Below are 21,825 nucleotides of genomic sequence, written 5' to 3'. Positions count from 1 at the left end.
TCAAACCGCTAATAAAATTATGTATTAAGTAATAAGAAAACATTTATTTATATTGGTATTTATTACACAGAAAAGAACAAATATTAACTTAAACAAATAACAACGTAAAAATTACTATAAAAGTTTATACATTATAAAAAATGAATTTGTTTCTTACAAACGTGGTTATACCACCTAAAATGTATACAATTTTACACACGCACGACGTACAATTTGCTCGGACTACTATCACAGACCTTTACCATGTGCAAAGCATTCCATTCCTAAATATCACATATCCAGCTAGGTTTTTCCATACTTGGCAATATTAGTCGAGCAGTTACATTTTTACAAAAGTTAATACAAACATAATAGCTACTATGAAGGTAAATACTATAAAATATCAGAAGGCAGAGAGTTTCTATAACACCAATATTTGTGAAGGGATGAGTCTACTGGCTACTGGGTTATATATTATCAAACACAGTAATTTTTTTTAATGGATATTATAAAACTATTGTATCAGAGTATTCATTACTGGATTAAGTACTTGAGTGATTATTCTGTACTATACATATAAGCAATAGAAAACATGGAACACTGCAGAATCTCAAAATTGATTTTGTAATTTAAAATATTTATATACACATATAGAAAAATACCATAAAATTGTACTTGTTCTAGGATGCTTTGTTGTCTATCCTGATACCTTTATTCCATCATCGATCGAGTGTACCGGAACAGATACTTTGTCAGTTCAACATCAGTGAGATCATTCCACGCATCAGTCTCCAATACTTTGGGATTGTTTGCAATATAAGAAAATACTTTTTTCTGTAAATCTTCCAATTTATACTTCTTGGCAATCACTGCCATTTCTACCGCATTGTTCACATTGATCTGATCTCCAATCACATGCTGAGTTAATGTGAACAGCTGGGTCAGCTGGAATTTGTCTGCTATCTCTAACAGCTTCAAACAGTCTTGCTTCATCACATCTTTTATTGTGCCTGTGTATATGAATTGCAAAAGTAATTCCATGTCATTGTCCGAAATATCAATAAACATGGTAGAAACATCCGAATTCTTGAGCATATTCCTCAGTACGGGGCTGTGTGCGGCCAGCAGTATCTTGTGCGTTGGGAACTTTTTGTGAGAGGATGATTCCAGTACAAAATCTGTGGTTTCTTGCTTCGTCAGAAGTCCACTCAAATCATGTTGGAGTTTTATAGATTTCACAACATTTACATTCAGCACAAACTTTGGGTTGACAGTTATTTTTATCGGTATAAATAAAGTGCAGGACTGGTTAAAGCGTTCTAATCGTTTGAAGCAGAAGGTTTTTATGAAAAAGTTTTGATTAGGTTTCGTTGACTTGAATGTGTAGTTGGCCATAGTGTCTGGGATCAGTAAATGGGGAACATCATCTCCTACTTTTTGTGTCAGTTCATTTGAGTTGGAGATATCTATCGCGAATGAGCCAGTTTTTCTATGGCATACAAACAAATTGAGTAAATGATTGCCTCCGTGGCACACAGACGTGGTGTAGAAGAACCAGAACTCAGGTTGGCTTGGAGAGTCTGTGTAGGTGCCTCCAATATCAAACTCGCCATTATCATTTAGTTTGCTTAAAGCGTCATAGACACACAGATTAGTTGCTTCACTTGTTTTACATTTGTAAACTGCTGACACATGCCCCAGTGGACTCTGTAAATAAAATTGATAGTGTGTTAGTATTCATAACATGATGTACTGAATTATAAAGATGTTTTTTTTTATAAATGTGATTGATTTTCTTTTTAATTAATGATTAGTATATTTTTCTTACATTACAAGTCTCCACATTAGGCCTTGAAGTAGCTGGTGAAATATCCATGGCCATGTTTGCTGTAAAAAAAGAAAAGTTTAAACAGTGAATTATTATTATGAATGCATATGTACACAGTGATAAGTAATATTAAATAATATAGGTAGATGCTGAAACTATCATTTTAATTATAAGATTTTAAAGAAAATATAAATATACTACCATCTAACTAAATTAATAATTAATCATACGTACAAAAAACCGGCTTAACAGATTTAAAACCCGAAATTCCAAAAAGAAACAAAACACTGTTGAATAAGATTCTGATTGGATTTTTAAGTTCTCCTGTTTTTTAGGAACAGTTTAATTTTGTACCTATTTATTTCATAGTGTTATCGTTTATTGCACCACAATATTGAGAAATTAATCTCTGAGTCACTTTTAACAGGAACACGGCAAATTTATATTTTCTCACACTTGGTAGGTAGTATATCTTTATGATAAATATCACTTACGGTTCCAATGTCTTGTCCGGGCTTTGCAGCAAATATATATAGTTACTTAAATCCTATGTATATCAATCCTAAAATAATAATTTACTCTCACAATCAATAAATAAATTGTACAAAACAAAGTGACTCAAAGTGTCATTACATTACTCATAGAAATTGACGTTTATTTGTAGCAAAAATAGGTTTCATTGACTGATTGATTGTCTGTGGTTGTTTATACAGATTAAAAAACGATTGATTGGCTGCTCTATGATTGATTGAACCGTTATAGAATTTAGAATATTTGGAAACCCGGAAAGTATGGCAAAAATAATAAAGGATGAAGTCTTGAGCAAATTATTTAAGTTGGTACAGAAAAGAAATTGTATTGTTCGCCAGTATCTTAAATACCTAGGTACTGCTTTCGTATAAAGCGGCGTATTGTTTATATTTTCAATCATCCAATCTTTCAGTTATTGAGTATTCAAAAGTGAGAAATACTGGTAACCATGTACCTACATTTGTTATTTGACCGTATACCTACAATCATGTACCTACGTAGGTAGGTATCTACTAACTGACATGATCTACATTCAACAACGTATTTTCATTCATGATACGCAGGGCTACGCTTAAAAATGGCGTACCTACTCGTGTTTATGGTTAGGTTAATAGCTAGATAGCTAGGTTTGTCTAAAGTCTAGATCACAAACTGTGTAGAGATAAAATGAGGATAGCCGCAAGTGACAGAACGCGCAATGCTGCACGCATGCGCGGCCCGGGATTCCGTCTGGAACAGCCTGGCACCTCCCCCTGAATAATAGTGATGTGCTATCTGTCTGCAAAATATTAAATACCTGAATTGGGTACAAATTAATACCCATCACAATGTAAGATTTATTGCTAGTCCACTTTCACTTGAAAGAAACCGGCATGCTTGCACAGTCATCTATGTAGGTAGCTGGTAAAGGACAATGGGCGATTCCGGTCCAAATGTTCACCACGAACGAGACCTATATGGCTAGATAGCCCGTTAAATGTAGAACATTTTTTGTTAAGAAAGTAAAAAAAAATATAATGCCAGAAAAAAGTTATAGCAAAATCAAAAACAACATTTTACAGATTTTTTCAATTTCATTTTTTCAATTACTTTTCGTGATGTTCGATTTTCGTACTTTCTGTAACTTCTGACAAAATAGAATTGTTCATTATTAGAGAGAAGACACCACCAGTTACCGCTGGAACCAGGAACCGCTGAGTATATTCAAGCACTTCTGGCGCCTCAATTGGTTAGTGATTCGTACATCCATCGGGCAAAAATATGGGCTGTTTATATGCAAATGTGTCTTACTCATCTTAGTTTTAGATAAAGTGCGGAAATGGAAGTGGAATAAAATAAAAAAATATAATGATAACATACAAAAACTACCGAAAATTAAGAATACATTTTTGGCTATAACTTTTTTTTGGCATTGTTTTTTTTTTACTTTCTTAGTAAAAGTTACTCTAAATTAAGTGGACTATTTAATTATATAGGTCTCGTTCGTGGTGGACATTTGGACCAGACTTCATACATTCTTGCCCAATCTCCTTACATAGCTAAACACCCTGCCTTATTTCCTGCTTCAGTGCATTCACAAAGGGAAAAATAGCTAGGTATAAGTGGAATCTTCAAGTTTCATAACTTTATATTTAAAAAGAGGTTCAAAAAACAACTGGAGCATTCTTTATTGCTCAGAACGTGCTCATCATGCAACGTGCTCGATAACAACAGACAGCAGCACCTACCCCGCACTACGCTGCACCATTTTCAAGGCCACATCTTTCAGTAGGCTGCAAGCAGCCGGCGAGGCCGCACGATGCCAGTCCCGCGATGACAACACCACGCGAACACCGTCCCAACGACACTGTTGAGTTATTACCACTGAAGTCGGCGCTAGTCAACAACAATTATAAAGATGAAGACGCGTATTACCCGCCAGCTCTTAACAATAATCCTTCGAGCTCCAACCTCTATGACTATACCTTATTGTCGAAGAGGACGCCGGCCTCTAAAAGGTAGGTATTTGTTTGTTTTTTGAGGTATTGCTGGTGATTAAGGTGGCAATGAGAATTGAGAAGCATCTTGTGAATTTAAGGGATTTGAACGAATTAAGAGTAGATAGGAAAAAAGCTCAACTTAATTTTACTCAGTAGTCATCTCAATTCCTGTCCATTGTTATTGGCACTCTTCCGATACAAAGGATTTAATTTTCGCGATTTTTCACAGGCTCATATAATGACTGAAACAATTTATGAATACCCGTCCAAAATTATGTGATCACAATTTTCTTTCTACGTCTAAATATCGAACGTATATTATTTGGAAAAAAAAGAATACCGAAGGGATATAAAATTTTGCCAATGTAGTAAATAGATTTTCATTACAAAACGTGCTGTTGTAGACATACCCACCTTACATGTGCTATGTCTCCTCATCTTCAGATAACACATCCAAATGCTTTACGTAAACAAAGGTGTACAAATATAAACCCCGTAATAAATCCATCAAGAAACGTCTCACATCATCACGGCTCAAATCGAATTTCATTTGAAATCTAATAACTAGCCCTATCTACCGAGTGATTTGTTTTGACAGGCCCTTCCTTGGGGACTTGCGAGTTAAACGGCGTATGATAGAACCACCTAACTTATAAAGTAAAATAATTATTGTATTAACTACCTAATGTAGTTTTAACTTGACTGCCGTTGGTACGTAGTGGTTTAAATCAGACACGATTTTAAAAATTAATTTAAAAAATTGACTGATTTTCGAGGGTTTTTGGCCTAGCTTTTTCCCAACTACATATATATTAGAGTCGGCTTTGTGCTGATATTGTTGGGCATCAAAATAAAAATGAATGGGCCCTCTTTAGGAAAAACGGTAGCAGCGTAACAAACTCCTAAGCAACACTTGTTTTTCTGAAGTCTGTCAAAACAACCTCTTTTGCACGCACATAGAAGCTTCAGCATTACCTGGTGATGGCAAAGTTCGTGATTTCTTCTTTTTGTTTTGGTGCCATACCTACTTTACGCCAATAAATTCCAGCAATCCAATCTTGTACAAAACTAACATTAGTTACCAGAGAGGACAGGCATCGGAAATTGAAAAGTTCTACCCACTAAGTTATCAAGATCTTCTTGCGAGCCGGACTGCACTCGGCGTTATCTAACTCAAGTTAGGTAATCCAAACTATTGAGTCAATCAAAACCCCTGAAAAATAACGTTCATTTGAATAGTTTTTTTGCTAAGGACTTCTCCTCTCGTTTGGGGATTACTGACATCCATTAAAAGAAACAAGTTTTTGTTTTTCTGTAAGAAGTAATTTTTTGGCCGTTAATGACGTGTAACCCTTGCTTCAGATTACTATCGCGCACCCAACAGCCAACGCCGACGCCGATGTTGACGTTATGCGGCGCGCCGCCCCCCTCAAGGAAACGAGAGGAGTTGACCGCGCTAGCCAACCTCAGGAAGAAGGTGTCGCCTGCTTTGCTGCAGCCAGAAAGGTAAAACATGATAAACGATACAGGATAAACTCAGTCTAATTGTAATTTGTTTGTCCCACGTTGGGCGCCAAAAGTTACTCGATCATTCTTCTTTTAGTAAACAACCAGAAATCTTTACAAAAAATGTCTATGTCACTACTAGATAAGATTAAAGAACTAGAAACTATACATAATTGTTCAGTAACAGTCTACGCTTAATTGTCTCAGTCCCACGGTGGGCGCCAAAAACTTTATCGAGGATCAGGGTAATATAAATACAGTAATGGGTACAGACTAAATAAAGCATATATTACGTCATAAGAGCTTATTCATCGCATGTAACACAATAAGCAATAATCTCCACATTTTCACGTTCATTGGAAAACAAAGCGAAAACATCTTTGAAGATTATACCCACGTACAGTTCGCGATACGCCTTGCACATCGCGTGCTTAACTCCAATACCTGCCAAGGTTCGACGCGGGGGTTGGAGTGGGGAGATAAGTACTACAATAGAATGCTCCCTTATATATAACTTCCCCGATATGCCAAGAAAAGCACGCAAACCTATCTTGATGCGGTATTTCCGATTGTCTTGTCATTAAAGGCATGGAATGTTATGGGGGTCAAGTTATCTAGCTTCCCATGAAAGGCCGATGGTATTTCCAATATAATTAGATTACTGACTCTAAGATAGGATACTGATTAATAAAGTCTTCATATAGTGACTGGTTGATATCAAAAACTACTGATTGATATTTTAGTAACCTTACTGCCATTCAGTCGGTGACATTTTCACTACCCGGAAAAGAACTATATTATGTTCACTAACTTCTCATCATAATATCAACTGAGGCCGTTGAAAATATCTATACATATATAGTAGATCAAATAGATCTTCGGCTTCAGCACTTGACCCCTCACTCGACGCTCGAGTTTGCAATTAAACTGAGAAGCGCTTACATATGGATGACCCTTGACGACTCCACGACTCGTTGAAGACTGCATTTATGCAGGCATATAACCTTTGTGGCACCTATATTTTATCCTGTACTAGTAGCCCGTGGTACATGTTTCGCTAAGTACATAAAGTCCACCATTTTGTTACAAAAAATATGATATGTATGAGGAACCGTTCGACCGATTTTGTGCAAACTACACATAAACTATCTGCTAAATATAATATATTTAAACAGATGCGAACGAGTAAAATAACAATATGCGAATGAGTACAGATTATCCCGATCTCATAGACCTAAGTATGACAGAAGTAAACAAAGATTTTGGCTGATAAAAATAAATTCTTCATAATAGCTACTTTGTGTTCAGTTGGGTGGACGGACTTAAATACACTATAAAGGTTAAGGGATACCCTGGGATACCCCAAAGGGTCGTCTTTTGGACATACACGTACGTGCTTTGATGGCTTAAATAGAAGTAGATACATGGATAGGCACCTACTGGTCCCGAGGTACCGAACGAAAGACTTTGTAAGCACTTACTATAGAAGCATTTAGTGACTGACACTGATAAGTATGTATGGTGTACTATTATTACTTTGAAAGAGTTCTAATTCAAAGGGTTATTTTGTTCACAGGAACGCCTACAAAAATGACAATGAACAGAACAAGACCACTATCGAAGAGCCTTTAGACAACAGGCCTAAACTTTTACAAAAGGTAAGTCTAGCTTACTTTTGCATGTCTACAAATTGTTTGTGTCTAGGCTAGACAGGTAAATTGTTTTCATATTATTCGTCTTGTTGTTATAGTAGGTACATTTTTGGTTCATACATAGGTATTTACGTTTTACATAGTTTCAATTTTCATGAGTTATTTTGATGAGAATGAATGGCAAACCAATTTTGATTTATTTTCAGATCTATCAGGTTTAATTACAATCGTAGAAGTAGGTACCTATTTTATACTTTGGAAAAAGTGCGTTAGGTAGGGTTAACAAATTATAACTTTTACAGTTTTTATGAAAGGAATTTCCCAAATCTCTGCTCTCGCAATCTTTCGTTACTATACAAGACTTGTGCAAAGTTTTCAAGGGCACGACAGCTGCTGCATAAAGCATTAAACATTAACATGTCATTGTTTACGTCATGTAATATGCATAATATTATGATCTCGGGCAAATGGAACGCGCCCTTGACCTCATGCGGAAGTGCGGAAATGTTTTTGGCTCTTTTTCCGAGGGCCCGATCGTGCCCACTGAGCTGTGTTCAACCATGAAAATGACCTATGACGTGACAAAAAGGTTAGGTAAGCTCGCTGCTCGCTCCAAAAAGTTCGAAACTGGATTACGACGCCATTTTGAAAATAAGTAGTTTCGATACCAAAGCACTAAACCATTGGCATTTTATTTAAGCTCTGTTTAATAAAGTTTTGAATTTAATTCTGGATTTCATATTCAATTTGTCGTTAATAAAAATCCATTAAATCTTTTAATCATTAAATACTCTTTCGATCTAATCTGTCCCAAAGTGGCACCTACCTACCTAAACGCAAATAACGAAACCTAAGTAAGTATATTAGCTAGCTTTAGATACTACACAAACAATTGTAGTACCTAAGCTATTTTTCATTCTTAAAATTAACGGTTACAAAAACCAATTGATTGATGGACGAAGGCTGAGTGCGGTAACGATCGAACTCTTTGATTATAAACTTCGTTGAAAGGGTATCGGAAATCGAAGGAGGTTCTTAAGATTTTAGGGAAGCTATCAATCCTTGAAGCCGACCTACAATTTACTGATCGGCCTACCGATATCGTGAGTAACTAAGATGGATCGACGGAAAAACTGACAGTTCTATTCAGACCTATAGCTTAAGAGGACGAATTGGAATTTTTGGCGCCAAGGATGTCAATTTTTCTCAGTAAATACAAAACGGATCAAAATACAACTTGGTTACCTGAAAGTTCATGATATAAACCTTATTTTGTTAGTTGTAGAAACATGATTAGGTAACTTTTATAACAGAGAAAAATATATCAAACATACCTCTTTTTAAAAAGAGATTCACATATTATGGGCAAACGGGACCGATTAAAGCCTCTTAACTTTTTTAGTACTTGAGTATATACATACTCTTTAAAATTGTAGTAGGATTTTTTATCAAATTATCATTTCTAAATAATAAAATTACAAAACCATTTTGTCGCTTACGACTTTTAGTTATAAGCTAGCGCGCGTATTGTTATCCTCGCCCCGCTCAGACGCTCCGACCCCTTTTGGCGCCTTAGATGCGCGTGCCGGTTATGGAATTATTGTTGACCACTTCCTCGCCTTAAGAAATCTGTTGCAAAACAAAGATGTAAGTACTTTCTCTAATAACAAAAGCTTAAATTGAACAATCTTATGTACCTTCGTTTGGGCATATTATGTGAAATATCTGAGCATAATAACATTAGGGACTTAGATACTACTTACCTATGCTGCTCATGAAGCCTCCGGCAAAATTTGACGCCCTATAAAGTCGGTAAATATGTCTGAAAATAAATATGTAAGTAGGTAAACCTACTAAGAAACATTCATAGTTTCGTAAATTAACACCACTAAAATCGCTTATCACCTTCAGATCATTTGTCTATGACTCAGCAAAAACTCGGGAAACGAATTTCCTTGGCAGAATAATAGGGTTTCTGGACACAAACTTATCGCATAAAAAATCTCAACCAAATCCATTTATGACGGAAAAATAAAAATGGCTGTTGCCGGTTAGAATAAAAACGTTAACACCCCTTTTATAGCTAATCTTTATGGCCTAATGGTTTAGGTACAAAATTATTGCTCGCTTATTTGTATAAGTATAATTTTATATGCAGTTTTGAGATTGGAAGTCACATGAATTCTTGACTGATTTCCAAATTGTTTCATTGTCAAGAACCACTTTTCATGGCTATAATTTGGCATGTGTAACATACAAATCTTTTCATCTTAATATTCTAACCAAATGATTAATGGATTCAGTTCAATACTTTACAATCTACAAGTTAACTCCCTATCTCCAAAATTATTACGCAATTTTCTCTCAGAATGAACATGAAAGAAGTAGGAAGAGGTAGGTATCTTTTTAAAATGCTAAAGCCAGTTCAGTTGGCAAAGTTTTTGTTTTACCTACCTAAGTCATATTTTGACCCGTACCCGCGAAGAACAAATGACTAGCAGAGGTGCCAAGAAAGTAGCGCGCCAAAATGCGAGGACAAGGAACGTTAAGACTGTTTTCGCCCTTATTCACCTTCTTTGGACCCGCAAATTTTTTGTTATATTAAACATTGCAATAATGTCTAAAAGCCCTACCCACCGTACGAATTTGACCTATAAGAAGGTGCCTGGCCTACCTGCATTACGGCATCTCCGCACATCTTACTCCGTGTCCGTACCCTAATTGCCATGAACCTGAACATAAAGAAAGAAAACTTTTTTCTTCCCGACCTCTTCGTTAGCAGTTCGGGTGGGTTGTATGAAAAAAATCGGTAGGTACTTTGTCACGAATTCTGGCGACAGCGTGAGCTCTTAAATCTTAATTTAAGTGAGTCTAGGCGGGCGGAAGGGTTTTTTCGAATTCTTTTTAGAAAACAACGGACTATTTGGATCTTCTTTATAGGTTTTCTCGAGGTAATGTAGCTTTGATTGTTTGAAAGGGTTCGCGGAATGTCAGTTTCAACTTAGTGTTTCTGATAGGTAATTTTCATATTCTGATATAAAGAGGATTTCGTTAAAAATATTCCAACAAAATTTTCTCTGCGCCTTTCCTGTGGTTGGTTAAATTTTTTATTGAATTTTATTCGTATGGGCAAGTAAAATTGCTTTGGTTGGTATGAAAACAAACGTATAAAATTATCGTAGTGCCCACATATACCTACTATAGTTCGAACAATTATTCACTAGTTCCTTACGACTTACCAAGCAACGCCCTATTATTATCAGCGTTCACATCACTTTCCTAAGGAAATGAAGGTTCTCGTATTATTTACACCGTTGCTTTGTTACATTACAAGGCAAATAATGATAGGTTTTACGGTACTAGCTTACAAAATGACGCAATAAGGCTCTTTTCATATGCATGCGGCCACGGCACGGCTGTCGTGCCGTACGAAGTAGTACTTAATGTATGAGACATGGAGAGCTTTCAGATGGCACCGTGCCGTGGACTTCCATCTACATTTTTACATTTTTACCGCAGCCGTGCTCTGAACTTCTGAAAACCGTGTATGTGAACAGGCCCTTAGGCTCACTTTACACCGTGCACGTGATAAATTCGTAAGGTAGGTACTTTAGAATTTGAGTAAGGAATGTTCATGATAAAAATATTACCGGAAAAAATAAGTACCTACTATGTCATAGATTAAAATTGGCTTTTGAATAAAATAAATAATACCGAACAGAAACTAAGGGAAATTGTATTTTGTCAGTTCATAAAAAGCGAGTCAATCAACTGATTTTATGGTCGCCAAACACGCAGAGTCGTTTCAGATCAAAGAACTTTAGTTGCAATAGACAAGTCTAGTTTATGAAGTCGTTCATCATGGTTCCTTTTTGCTACCCCAGTCTACGACTAGGGTACTATGTCTAAAAGTACCTTGGTACTATGATTCTTATTTATTTTTGTTTCCAACGGTGTTCGAGCCTTATTTTTTCTTACACTGTGATTGATTGATAGTTTACCGGTATTATCTTTCAATTAGGGAAAGGAAAGTAGGTACAGTTTACACCTTATTACTTATATCCTCTTTGCTTTAAAAAAAAATACTGCAGATCTCAAACATGGCGTCAGCATAATTTATTTATCCCCAATTGGAATAAGGGATGACCCTAATTTCGTTATTTAATTCATCCTTGACCCAAGCTTATTTATGTTGAGTACACCCGGTTAATTAGATAGATTAGTTACAAAAATATTATTGTTTGAAATGCGATATGAATGTCATTCATTATAAAGTTTAATGAGTTCATAATATTTTTGAACTGAATTGAGGGAATATTTAAAAAATGCAGACTGTAACTGACGTGGAAAATATGAAACCTTTCAATGGCTTGCTATCATTTTTAGTCTACTTGTAAACACAGTGTAGCTTATGTCATTACATAAGAGTAGGTACTTACCTATAATTACTGGGTCCGTACGTGGGATATTATATTAATGGGCTCGCAGTAAGTACCTATGTACCCAACTGTATATAAGCCCATCTTCTGCGAAATTACAAGGGATTTCAGGTCTTAGAAGATATAATGGCTATCAAGCATCCACCAACGGATCTTTGTGTAGCAACCTCATTTGTAATCCATCTCGCTCTGAATGCAAGACCCAATTAACTGAGGATTTGCTTCTAAATCATAAGCGGAGATACTAACTGGGCTACGGGATTTTTTCCCAAGAGTTACCTATGAGGTGTTAATATATCATGTACTTCTGTAAGTACTAGGTAACATTATTTAGGATTTTTTTACGTTTGTTATACCGAAAAGGCTTTGAAACTACAGAAACGATAAAAAGATTATTTCACTGTTTGGAAGCGACACTTCGTGTCGGATCGAATAACATTTAGCCCGTGTGACAAGCTATCTACATATATGTTATCCCGGCGGTTATATCACGTTTCCAAAAGAATTCTTAAAGAGTCCGCGATAAAAACTATCCTATGTTCTTTCTCAAGGTCAACTCTATCTCTGTACCAAATTTTATTAAAATCAGTTCAGTGGTTTAGACGTGAAAGCGTAACAGACATTCAGATACAGACAGACAGAGTTAGGTACTTTCGCATTTATAATATTAGTAGGGATCGTTTATATCCTGCAGAGATCAGATCCGGCTTCGAAACTGATGTCTCCGTGTGAATATAGTGTTACTTTAGGTACATTTGTTACATGAAACAGCCTAAAACTTCAAGTGATTTATTCAAACCTAGCAAGTTTTAGTGGAAATATTTATCTTGGCGAGTGAGATGAATTTGTTTAGGGTCGTTCTGTTATCTTCTTTGCGCAGTCAAGTTAGTTTAGAAACTCGCATTGTATCATACAGTAACTAAAGGACTTTTCTGTTTTTCTATTTTATTGGACCAAACCTCGTGTGGCTGTTTTTTTTTTTAAATTAAGACGATAGAATTTTAGCTTAGACTATTACCAACTATGAAGGGGTCGGCTTGCAATCTTAAGGTGTCTACACACCAAAGCCGCTGATGCCGGCGGCACAGCCCGGGCGGCGGCCCAACCCGCCGGCCGTATTTTGTACAATCATGCCGCCGGCTTTCATAGAGTATTTGGCAATTACTAGAACACCACATGCCGCGGCAGTCGTGCCGCCGGGCTGTGCCGCCGGGTCAGCGGCTTTGGTGTGTAGATCCCTTTACCGAAAGCAACTGAGTAGGTACCAGTATTTTTCAATGATCGACTGCTTATCTGACCTCCTCAATCTAGTAACCCGAACAACCCAATTATACCCCTACCGGGTTAATGCTAAGCTTTTAAAATTCCAGTCAATTCTTTAGTTTCTATTGAAGTTTGTTTGTCTACGCTATTCATTTCCAATTCACATTCATAGTGTTGCGTAACGTTATTGAAATCTATGGTCTTGCTCGAATGGAAGCACTTTGTTGGCACTCTGCCATGTGATCGTGACCTTTTCTTATGCAACCAACGGCTTCGGTTCCAATATATTCAGGACTTTAGAATTCCCAGTTTCCCACGGTATGGAATACCTAGAATAAGTATTTTAGTCCAGTAATATATTTCTTTATGTAACGTCGACTCTAAGTATGGTAAGTCGCGTGGAAAGAAAGCCATGGCATGCGAGTAAGTTTTTAACCGATTTCAAAAATAGAAGGTTCTCAGTTTGACCTGTAGCTATGTATGTTTGTGCGCGATTATCTCTTATTTGGCTGAACCGACCTTGATGCGGTGTTCACCATAGCATTTGTTAGACGAAGACGATTTAGAGTGAAGGTTCGCTAAGTTAGTATTCATTGATGATTGAGTCGGTTTAATTATTAGTTATTGATATTTTATCATAGTAAAACAAACTAAGCAAGTGAAAAAATTCAAGCAGCATCCACTCCGAAAATTTTCAAACCGTTTTTAACGAATAAATCTGCACCACCCACGCCTCCTGAGAGCGACCCACGCCCCAGTTATTACGAATGCATTTCTGCAACGCTGGAATTATAACCAGATGCAGGTGCAACTTCACCCCAGCATGTATGAGTAATTTAGCCTCTTTGCAAGCGAGGCTCGAGGTGTGCCAACCGTGAAACTTTAAAGACTTGCACGAACCTCTGAAGAGGCTATATATCAATCCGCCTCCGTGAGCTGAGCTGAATAACTCAACGTCATTTAAAAACTGCATAGATTACTAGAAATTTTAAAAGTATTGAAAAATGAATTTCTCATTAATTTATAATGTGTTTAACGTGGTCAGGACGTGCCATTTTACGGCCGTTCTCAATATTTATGTACCTATCTGTTGTTTTGCTTACCATAGATAAAAATTTGACATTACTTGTATTGTATCCTACTAATATTATAAACGCGAAAGTTTGTATGTATGGATGTATGGATGTTTGTTACTCTTTCACGCAAAAACTACTGAATGGATTTTAATGAAACTTTACAATAATATAGCTTATACATCAGAATAACACATAGGCTACAATTTGTAAACATATTGTTCGAAATACTAAACCTGCGCAGACGAAGTCGCGGGCACCAGCTAGTAGGACTAATAATGTTAAAGTTCTATATCTCTAGTCTCGCTCTAGTTAGCAAATCAACGGATAGATAGAATATAGGAACGGCCGTAAGATGGGCACCTAAATATCAGAATGTAGAAAAGATTTAAAATTCGAATAACTATTTTCTTTTATTTTCAGCCAGTGCTTCTACGTTCAAAGCAAATAAACATCTAGTTTTTATTCTCCCTCCCTGCTCTAATACTTACACGTGGAATGCTTAGCTACTTACATAATATTGGAAAAATAATAGATACGTAGGTGTTCTAGAATTTTCTCTCGTATAAATCGGTCGTATTTGTGGCAGACGAAAGCCTGAGAGACTCCAAGCTTTTACTGTAATGAGAACAGCGGCCACTCGTCTTAAAGAGTTTGCTCCCCTTGTGGCTTTGGGCAGTTTGAGAACTGCCTCGGCCTAACCTCGGCTCACTTGAAACTTTTTTTATTTTTTACTTCATTTAATAACGGTTATTAAGGATTTTTATTTGTATATAATGAGATTAATTACAACTTCGGAACGCACCTCTCGAGTTAGAATTTGTAATAGGTTAACACTCTTTTGAAGCAAGACACCGTTTCACGTAAGCTTGTGAGGATATTCGTAGGTTAGGTACCTACATAGTTTAGTATAAAACAAGTACATATACCTACCGATATACCTCTACTTGCTTCTCTGAAGGTATAGATATGTGTGCGTGTTAACAGCACGATACCCGACTTGCACTTTTTAGTCGTGTTAAAAATCCCTAAGCGACAGAGCCTCATTAAAATTAATATACCTACATCTACATACCTACCCGCTTAACAATTTAATATCATTAAATTACCCACAAAAGTGTAAAATATGGCCAATTAAAACGTAATTATGTGTCCTTGTTACCCCTATCGCGTGCGGTCCAACTGCGTCCAATTTATTTCAAGCTGCATATTTGCATTTCGTTCAACAGTGGCGCCTTAATTCCGTATTATTTATAACTAGCCGTTTTCCCGCCGCTTCACCCGCGTCCCGTGGAAACTATACTGCCCGTACAGGGTAATATGTAGCCTAGGTATGTTACTTGGAAAGAGTGCAGCTGTCCAACAGTGAAAGAATTTTTTGTAGTGCACCAGTAGTTTCGGAGCTAAAGGCTCCAAGGCCGGGTACAAACAAACAAATAAACAAAAAATGATTCCTCTTTATTATATGTATTAGTACCAACTACACGAAATAATATGGTAATTACTGTGTTAATGCTGGTGTGATGTACTGTCAAAGGATAACGATCTAAGCTTGATTGATTGGGGGACGCCAAGTGGGTCGCGGTCATAAATGAATAGGAAAAAGATTCTCTCATAAAAGTGCGAGCTTTTTATAAGCGCTAGTGTTTATTGTATAAGTAGGTACCTGCCTAATGTAAAAAAAAAAAAAAAATAAGTTGGTATAGTTTATACTGATGGTCTCCGCTAAATATCTCTATTTATTCTATCTAGCCAGTACATTAAACTCATAACATTATTTTCAAACTGGATATGTGTTATCGGAGAGAGGCAGAGGTGCACCTTCCATTACATTTAACAAAACCTAGGGTTTTGTAAAAGATATATCAATCATTTCTAAAATAGACGAAAGCATCAGGTGCGCCAAGTGATTGATGAGCCAATAAAAACTAAATTTTTACCTGCAACATGAAATTTACTACAGGTACATACCTCTACGTAGCTTCCGTCACCGATCCTACATTATATAAGTACTTACTCTGAAACTTCGAACCGATATTAAAAATGAATTATGGATTTTCACAAGCAAGCCCGGAGTTTTATGACGAAAACCGGGGGATTTTACGATTCAGTCTTAATGACTAGCACATCTAGAGGTATCGGTAGGTAGGTTTTTATTTTATACAGATACCTATGGGCTGTAAACCATCATCATCATCTCGAACAAAGTTAATGACCTAACTGAACCCAGCTCTTAAGCCGACTTTTAAGACCACGTGGTATCAGATTAGATCGGACCAAACGATCTGACCAAACGCCGTTTAACTACGCTCTTAAGTACAATAAGTATAAAACATGACGTAGGTCCATTATCCCAAAATACTTCACATACCTAAAAACCTACAAAATGTATGACGCAGTTCCGATTCGTTGTTCGAGAACTGAGAAAGACTCTCGAAGAGCCGAATATAAAACAAGTGAGCCGTATTATGCCTCGTGGAGTGCGGCTAGCATGGAGAACAAAATGACTAGCGGAGGTGCCATAACGGAAAATCTACCAAGAAAGTAGCGCGCATTTTATTTAAAATAAATAAAATAAATAAATAAAGTAGCGCGCCAAAATGCGGGGGTCGCTGTCTTCACTCTTATACCTACACCTTTTTCGGACTCTTGTAATAACTAAAATCGTTGACAGATGTCTCAAAGAACCCGTTAGTTCACTCATAACTGATCGTTTTGGCCATGCTGCCGTAGCTACTTGGCCAGTAGACCTAGAAGAAGGCGCATGACTTACCTTCATTATGGCATCTCCGCGCATCATTCCTTACTCCGTAGGGTAGACCGTCAATTTCCAGAATCTTCCAATATTGGATGTTGCATAACATTTTTCAATTTAAAATATTACTTATGATGTAACGATATGACGTTGGAATTTAATATCACTACTAGACCATATAAATTCTATCCTGCAGAATACGTGAAAGTAGATAATTTATGACAAGGTCTTTAATGGTTTGGTTTCGTTCATATTTGTAAAAGGTAAGGTTTTAAAAGAGGATTAAATAAGCTTTTATAAGGGAGCATATAGGTATCTATATCTTTGAAATGATGACTAGTACGAAATTCTGATATTCGAATCCATGATTCCTAAAACAATGATCTGAATATGTACTTAAGTGAAAACTTACGCCTAACGAAAAGAGTTTTACTGAAATGTTTCTTATAATATAAATTTCAGGTTCTGCAGTCTAGGCCAGTGAGTATGGTGGTGCAATGGAGCGAGGTCCGCACAGCTTGGCAAGACAGCGACTTCATCACGGAGTGTTTGTGCTGGCACAACGTTTATCGCCAACGTCACGGCTCCCCGCAGCTCTATATGGCACCTGAGGTGATTTATTCGACAAATGCAACGCTTTCCGACTCAAATATTCATCTTGATAGTGCCTTTGCCAAGTCCCACGGTGGGCGCCAAAATAAAACTGCATTGTAAAGTATTCTTATACGATTCTGGCAGTCGTTTTATTGCATAGAACTACTTTATTATTTAATTTCAATTCCATTTTATTTCTTTCTGAGTATTAATAAAAGTACGTACTTGAGTCTGCCCCACGTTGGGCGCCAATTATAAACATCTCGGTTCATTAACTCAAGGGTTTTTTATTCTGTTTTTTTCAATAGCTTTGCGACTACGCCCAAGCGTGGGCAAACCACCTAGCCCATACAAACAAGTTTCACTACAGGAATGACCGCGATGTTGGTCAGAACTTGTATCAACGGCCTGTCAGCGCTTTGCAGCCTGACGTCACAGGTAATAATACTTCTTTAATTAAAAATGAGTCTTAATACTTCATAATAAGATCTATTTTTGTAACAATCGTTTGTTTTTCTACAGGCCAAGAAGTGTCTTCCTATTGGTATGCAGCAGTACGCCAGTATAGTTATTTTAAAGAGCCCGATGTTTTACACGCCAACGTCAATGCAGGTTAGTTGAATGTGAATGGATCTTATTAGAACAGAGTAAAGTTGACAACAGTCTGGAAGTTCCAGCAAAAAAGTATGCAAGAAAAATGATTAATTATCTTACAAGAAATATAACGACACTTAAGCTAATTAAATTGTTTTCAGGTCATTTCACCCAAATGGTATGGGTAGCGACAACATTCTTCGGGGTCGGGAAAGCTCGCTCCAGGGACGGCAAAGTCATCGTCGTGGCGAACTACTCCCCTCCAGGCAACATGTCCGGCCAGTTCGAAGCCAACGTCCTCCCCCCACTTCCTGAGAACTTCCCCGATATCCCCACTCCCCCGCAACACTGACGACGGCTATCCATACGTGGCAGAAGGCTCAAGATCGACGCCACGTTTTTACATTAATGCTCGACATCTTAGCTGGTTACCATGGTTACCAGGTGGTCGTAGTCAACAGTGTTTGGTAATTTGGGGGGAAATGCAAAAATTCAATTAATGTTGTGATGATTTTGAGAGAATTGAGCTAGTGTGGCCTATTGAAAATTTAAGATTATTTAAATGTCGGTTATTCTTCCAAATGTTAAAAAATCGAACAAGATTTTACGGAGGAAATTCTGATTTGGAACTCTAAAGAAAGCAGTATTTAGGTACCGAGTCTTATGTCAATATGCAAGGAGGTTACATAGCGCATAAATTCATTCTCCATCGACACAGCAACAAGAACGCACCAAATAGGTATAATATTCCGTCTCGAATCACGCCGCCGTCCGCTTAGCTGAGCTAATACGTTCCGGTTCAAAATAGTGCCCAAAAAGATTCTTATCGGTTTTCAATAGATGGGTGTTAAGAAATTGAATTTCACCCTTCCTCTATTCATCATATTTTCTGTGATAACAAAGCGGTCGCTACTCACGCAATACATCAAGCTCAAAGCTAGTATCAAAGGTATTGGAAAAGATTTAAAATCTATTTCGTGACCATTCTTATAATTTGGCAACACTGGCATAGGGCTGAGTTATAATAGCAAAATATAGAACATTTATTGGAAGCCACCATTACTCCTTAATTTCGGCCACTTTAAATTAAAAACGCTTATGTAAATTCAAGTAACTTACATGAACATAATCATCAATCATTATATTGATGCTAAATACAGTCTAATGTTATATTTGCAAATGAAATGATGAACCCAGACCGGGAAAGAAAAAATGACTCGGGAATGTTCTTGATAGATACTGTATTTAATCTAAATAGAACCTTGTTATTGATCTTTGAAGTTTAAATTAGAATAGAAAAAGGTTGTTTTGCTCGAGCTTGATTTTGATAAAGTTATTTATAACATAGAAGCAATACAGTCATACGCACATTTTTAGGGAATAAAGTTATTAAATATAAGTTAACGCAAATTGCAAGTAGGCACAAAATATAGGTAACAATAATATTTTTTAAATCATAGAGTTCAAGGACCTAAGAAAACCAGGCACAGGACATAGACAGAATCTCTTATTGGTGGAGGTATGTTGCAGTCAAACAGAAACTTCAGACTCGCTAAGTTATTCAGTATTCCAACAGAAAGCAGAGGTAGACGAAGGTCTTTGCGAGGAAGTGGTGGTTGCTTTTCTACTGTTTGAAAGTATCACCTAAAATATACTTAGGTCCTACCTAGACTGTAGGTCCTCAAATGAAAGTCAATATTCGATAAGTAGACATGCCAACAATGAAATAACGAAAGAATCGCCATTAGCTTAGGAAATTAAAGTAGGTTGTCGTTCCCTAGAAGGTCCTAAAACAAAAAAACGCATAATTAGAATAGGATTCATTACAATGATCGCAGATGTACGTTAGCCTTATTAGATTTTGTTGGTGCTTAAAAGTCAATATAATACCTAATAATTGAAATACGTATAACGCCACATAAATTAATTGTAATATGGAATTATTTAATCACGTTACCACAATAAAGTAAAATAATTACTGTCGTTAGATTAAGAAATCCCTTCAAAATTATATTTAGAAAAAAATGAAGTGCATCGTCCATGAAAGCACGTTATATTCAAATTACACAGACACCAATACGAATCTCATGAGAATATAACTTAATAAATTATAAGTGTACTAGCAAAATGTATTATTTTAATAGAATATTCATAGACGATTTTTTTTTTATTGTGACGTGAATTCGTGGATGAAGATTTCTGTAGAAGCGGCGTAGAGCCACTTCAAGCAAAGGTGGCGCCACTGTCTTCATAATTATTAAAATACGTTTTTTTTTATGAATTCAAATGAATCTGTCGATATTGTAATTGAATATAAAATGGCGCCACTTTAGCCATTGATTTGAAAATGTTCTTCCTTTTGTTTAAAAAAACCCGTCTTCCTAAAGGTTGATGATAATTATAATGTACACTTGTTAAGTTTTTCCTGTTATGACGTATAATGCTTTGTACGAGTGTGTTAAGAATTTTAGAAAAAGATGATTGCGTGATTAATTCAATGTTAAGATACATAATATCATTAATAAGTGCAATAAAGTCTACGAGACAAGATCTCGTGATGTGGTATGTCAAGATACATGGTTCTCTATATTTTACTAAAATTATGCTGCATTCGTAACAGCGGAAATAGCTTTGCCATTGCCACAAACGTCAATTGAACATCTTTGTCCGGTTCCGGCACGCAATTTCTTTTTCCGGGATTACTTATTTTGCGATTGGAACAATCAATTATAGAACTCATTATTTAATGTAATTTTAAGTATACATGAGAGAAAATATAATATTTTGTATTTAGATTTAATATTGCCAAAGGCCCGTTGAAAAGCATAAGTCATTGTTTGGACGATTAATAATGAAAGTCTTTCGTATAAATTGTTAGTTAGTGCAAATTTAGTAGTCCTCTGATTGACTTCTCTTATATTATTTCGGTCTAATTTATCATGTTGAAACTGTTTAAACTATGTAGTTATTAGAAAAAAGGCTTAAATTCAATCTATACCTACTTCAGAAAATTGTACCTATCTTTACTACTTTCAAAATAAAATTCTACTTGTAGTATCTAGCTTAAGCTTGTTTTTAGACTTTGAACTTTACTGCACATGCTTTTAGGGCACAGATCTATACACTAGGCCTACTCATTTGTTTGTTGATAGTATTTTTAAGCTTTCTAACTACCCTGATATTTGGAACAGGGAAGCTGTTTTTAGATATTTGGTAGATTTTAAATAATTAGTATTTAGATACCTACTTACAGGAATGTTATACTGTTTAGTGTGCTGATGATTTTAATGCACCTGATTGCAGCGTGGCATCAAAGAGGTACATGATACACAGTGGGAACTTACAATTGGGCATGTTGCAATCAGGAATTTAAAGTCAAAAGCCCTTTTAGAACTACACAATGTGCCAAATTGTTGCATCTATGGCCTACTTACCATTCTGATAATTAATTAAGCCATCACAGCAGTATTATGACACATTAAAAATCTTTAGACAAATTTATTTCTTTAGATTACTCTCTATTATTTTATTTTGCATTTGTTGTTATTTTCGGTGATGGTATATTTCCTGTTTCTATTTTCTAGCCTCTTCTCCAAAAGTAAAAATTTGTCAGCGTTAAGGCGCCGTCAAAT

General features: G+C 36.3%; 2 protein-coding genes across 3 annotated transcripts; one reads left to right on the top strand and one right to left on the bottom strand.

The window, feature by feature from the left end:
- Positions 1 to 24: 24 nt before the first annotated feature.
- Positions 25 to 2,471, bottom strand: LOC110374654 (uncharacterized). 2 transcript variants are annotated; one of them, XM_021332472.3, is made up of 3 exons: positions 2,302 to 2,471; positions 1,808 to 1,866; positions 25 to 1,686 (listed from the first exon to the last, which is right to left on the bottom strand). In XM_021332472.3, the coding sequence occupies exons 2-3, from the start codon at positions 1,859 to 1,861 to the stop codon at positions 691 to 693; spliced, it is 1,050 nt and encodes a 349-aa protein (XP_021188147.3). In that variant the 5' UTR covers positions 1,862 to 1,866; positions 2,302 to 2,471; the 3' UTR covers positions 25 to 690. The 2 variants fall into 2 exon arrangements, with proteins under 2 accessions (XP_021188147.3, XP_049697754.2); XM_049841797.2 differs by lacking the exon at positions 2,302 to 2,471 and adding an exon at positions 2,042 to 2,060.
- Positions 2,472 to 3,970: 1,499 nt separating this feature from the next.
- Positions 3,971 to 21,794, top strand: LOC110374680 (uncharacterized). Its single transcript, XM_064034817.1, has 7 exons — positions 3,971 to 4,335; positions 5,680 to 5,823; positions 7,400 to 7,481; positions 17,468 to 17,617; positions 17,908 to 18,037; positions 18,122 to 18,211; positions 18,355 to 21,794. The coding sequence occupies exons 1-7, from the start codon at positions 4,151 to 4,153 to the stop codon at positions 18,543 to 18,545; spliced, it is 972 nt and encodes a 323-aa protein (XP_063890887.1). The 5' UTR covers positions 3,971 to 4,150; the 3' UTR covers positions 18,546 to 21,794.
- Positions 21,795 to 21,825: the final 31 nt, after the last annotated feature.

Source organism: Helicoverpa armigera, chromosome 5, assembly GCF_030705265.1.
Source record: "Helicoverpa armigera isolate CAAS_96S chromosome 5, ASM3070526v1, whole genome shotgun sequence".
Classification (NCBI taxonomy): Eukaryota; Metazoa; Arthropoda; class Insecta; order Lepidoptera; family Noctuidae; genus Helicoverpa; species Helicoverpa armigera.
The sequence above is the reverse complement of the archived record's forward strand: the minus strand, read 5'-3'. Positions and strand labels throughout refer to the sequence as shown.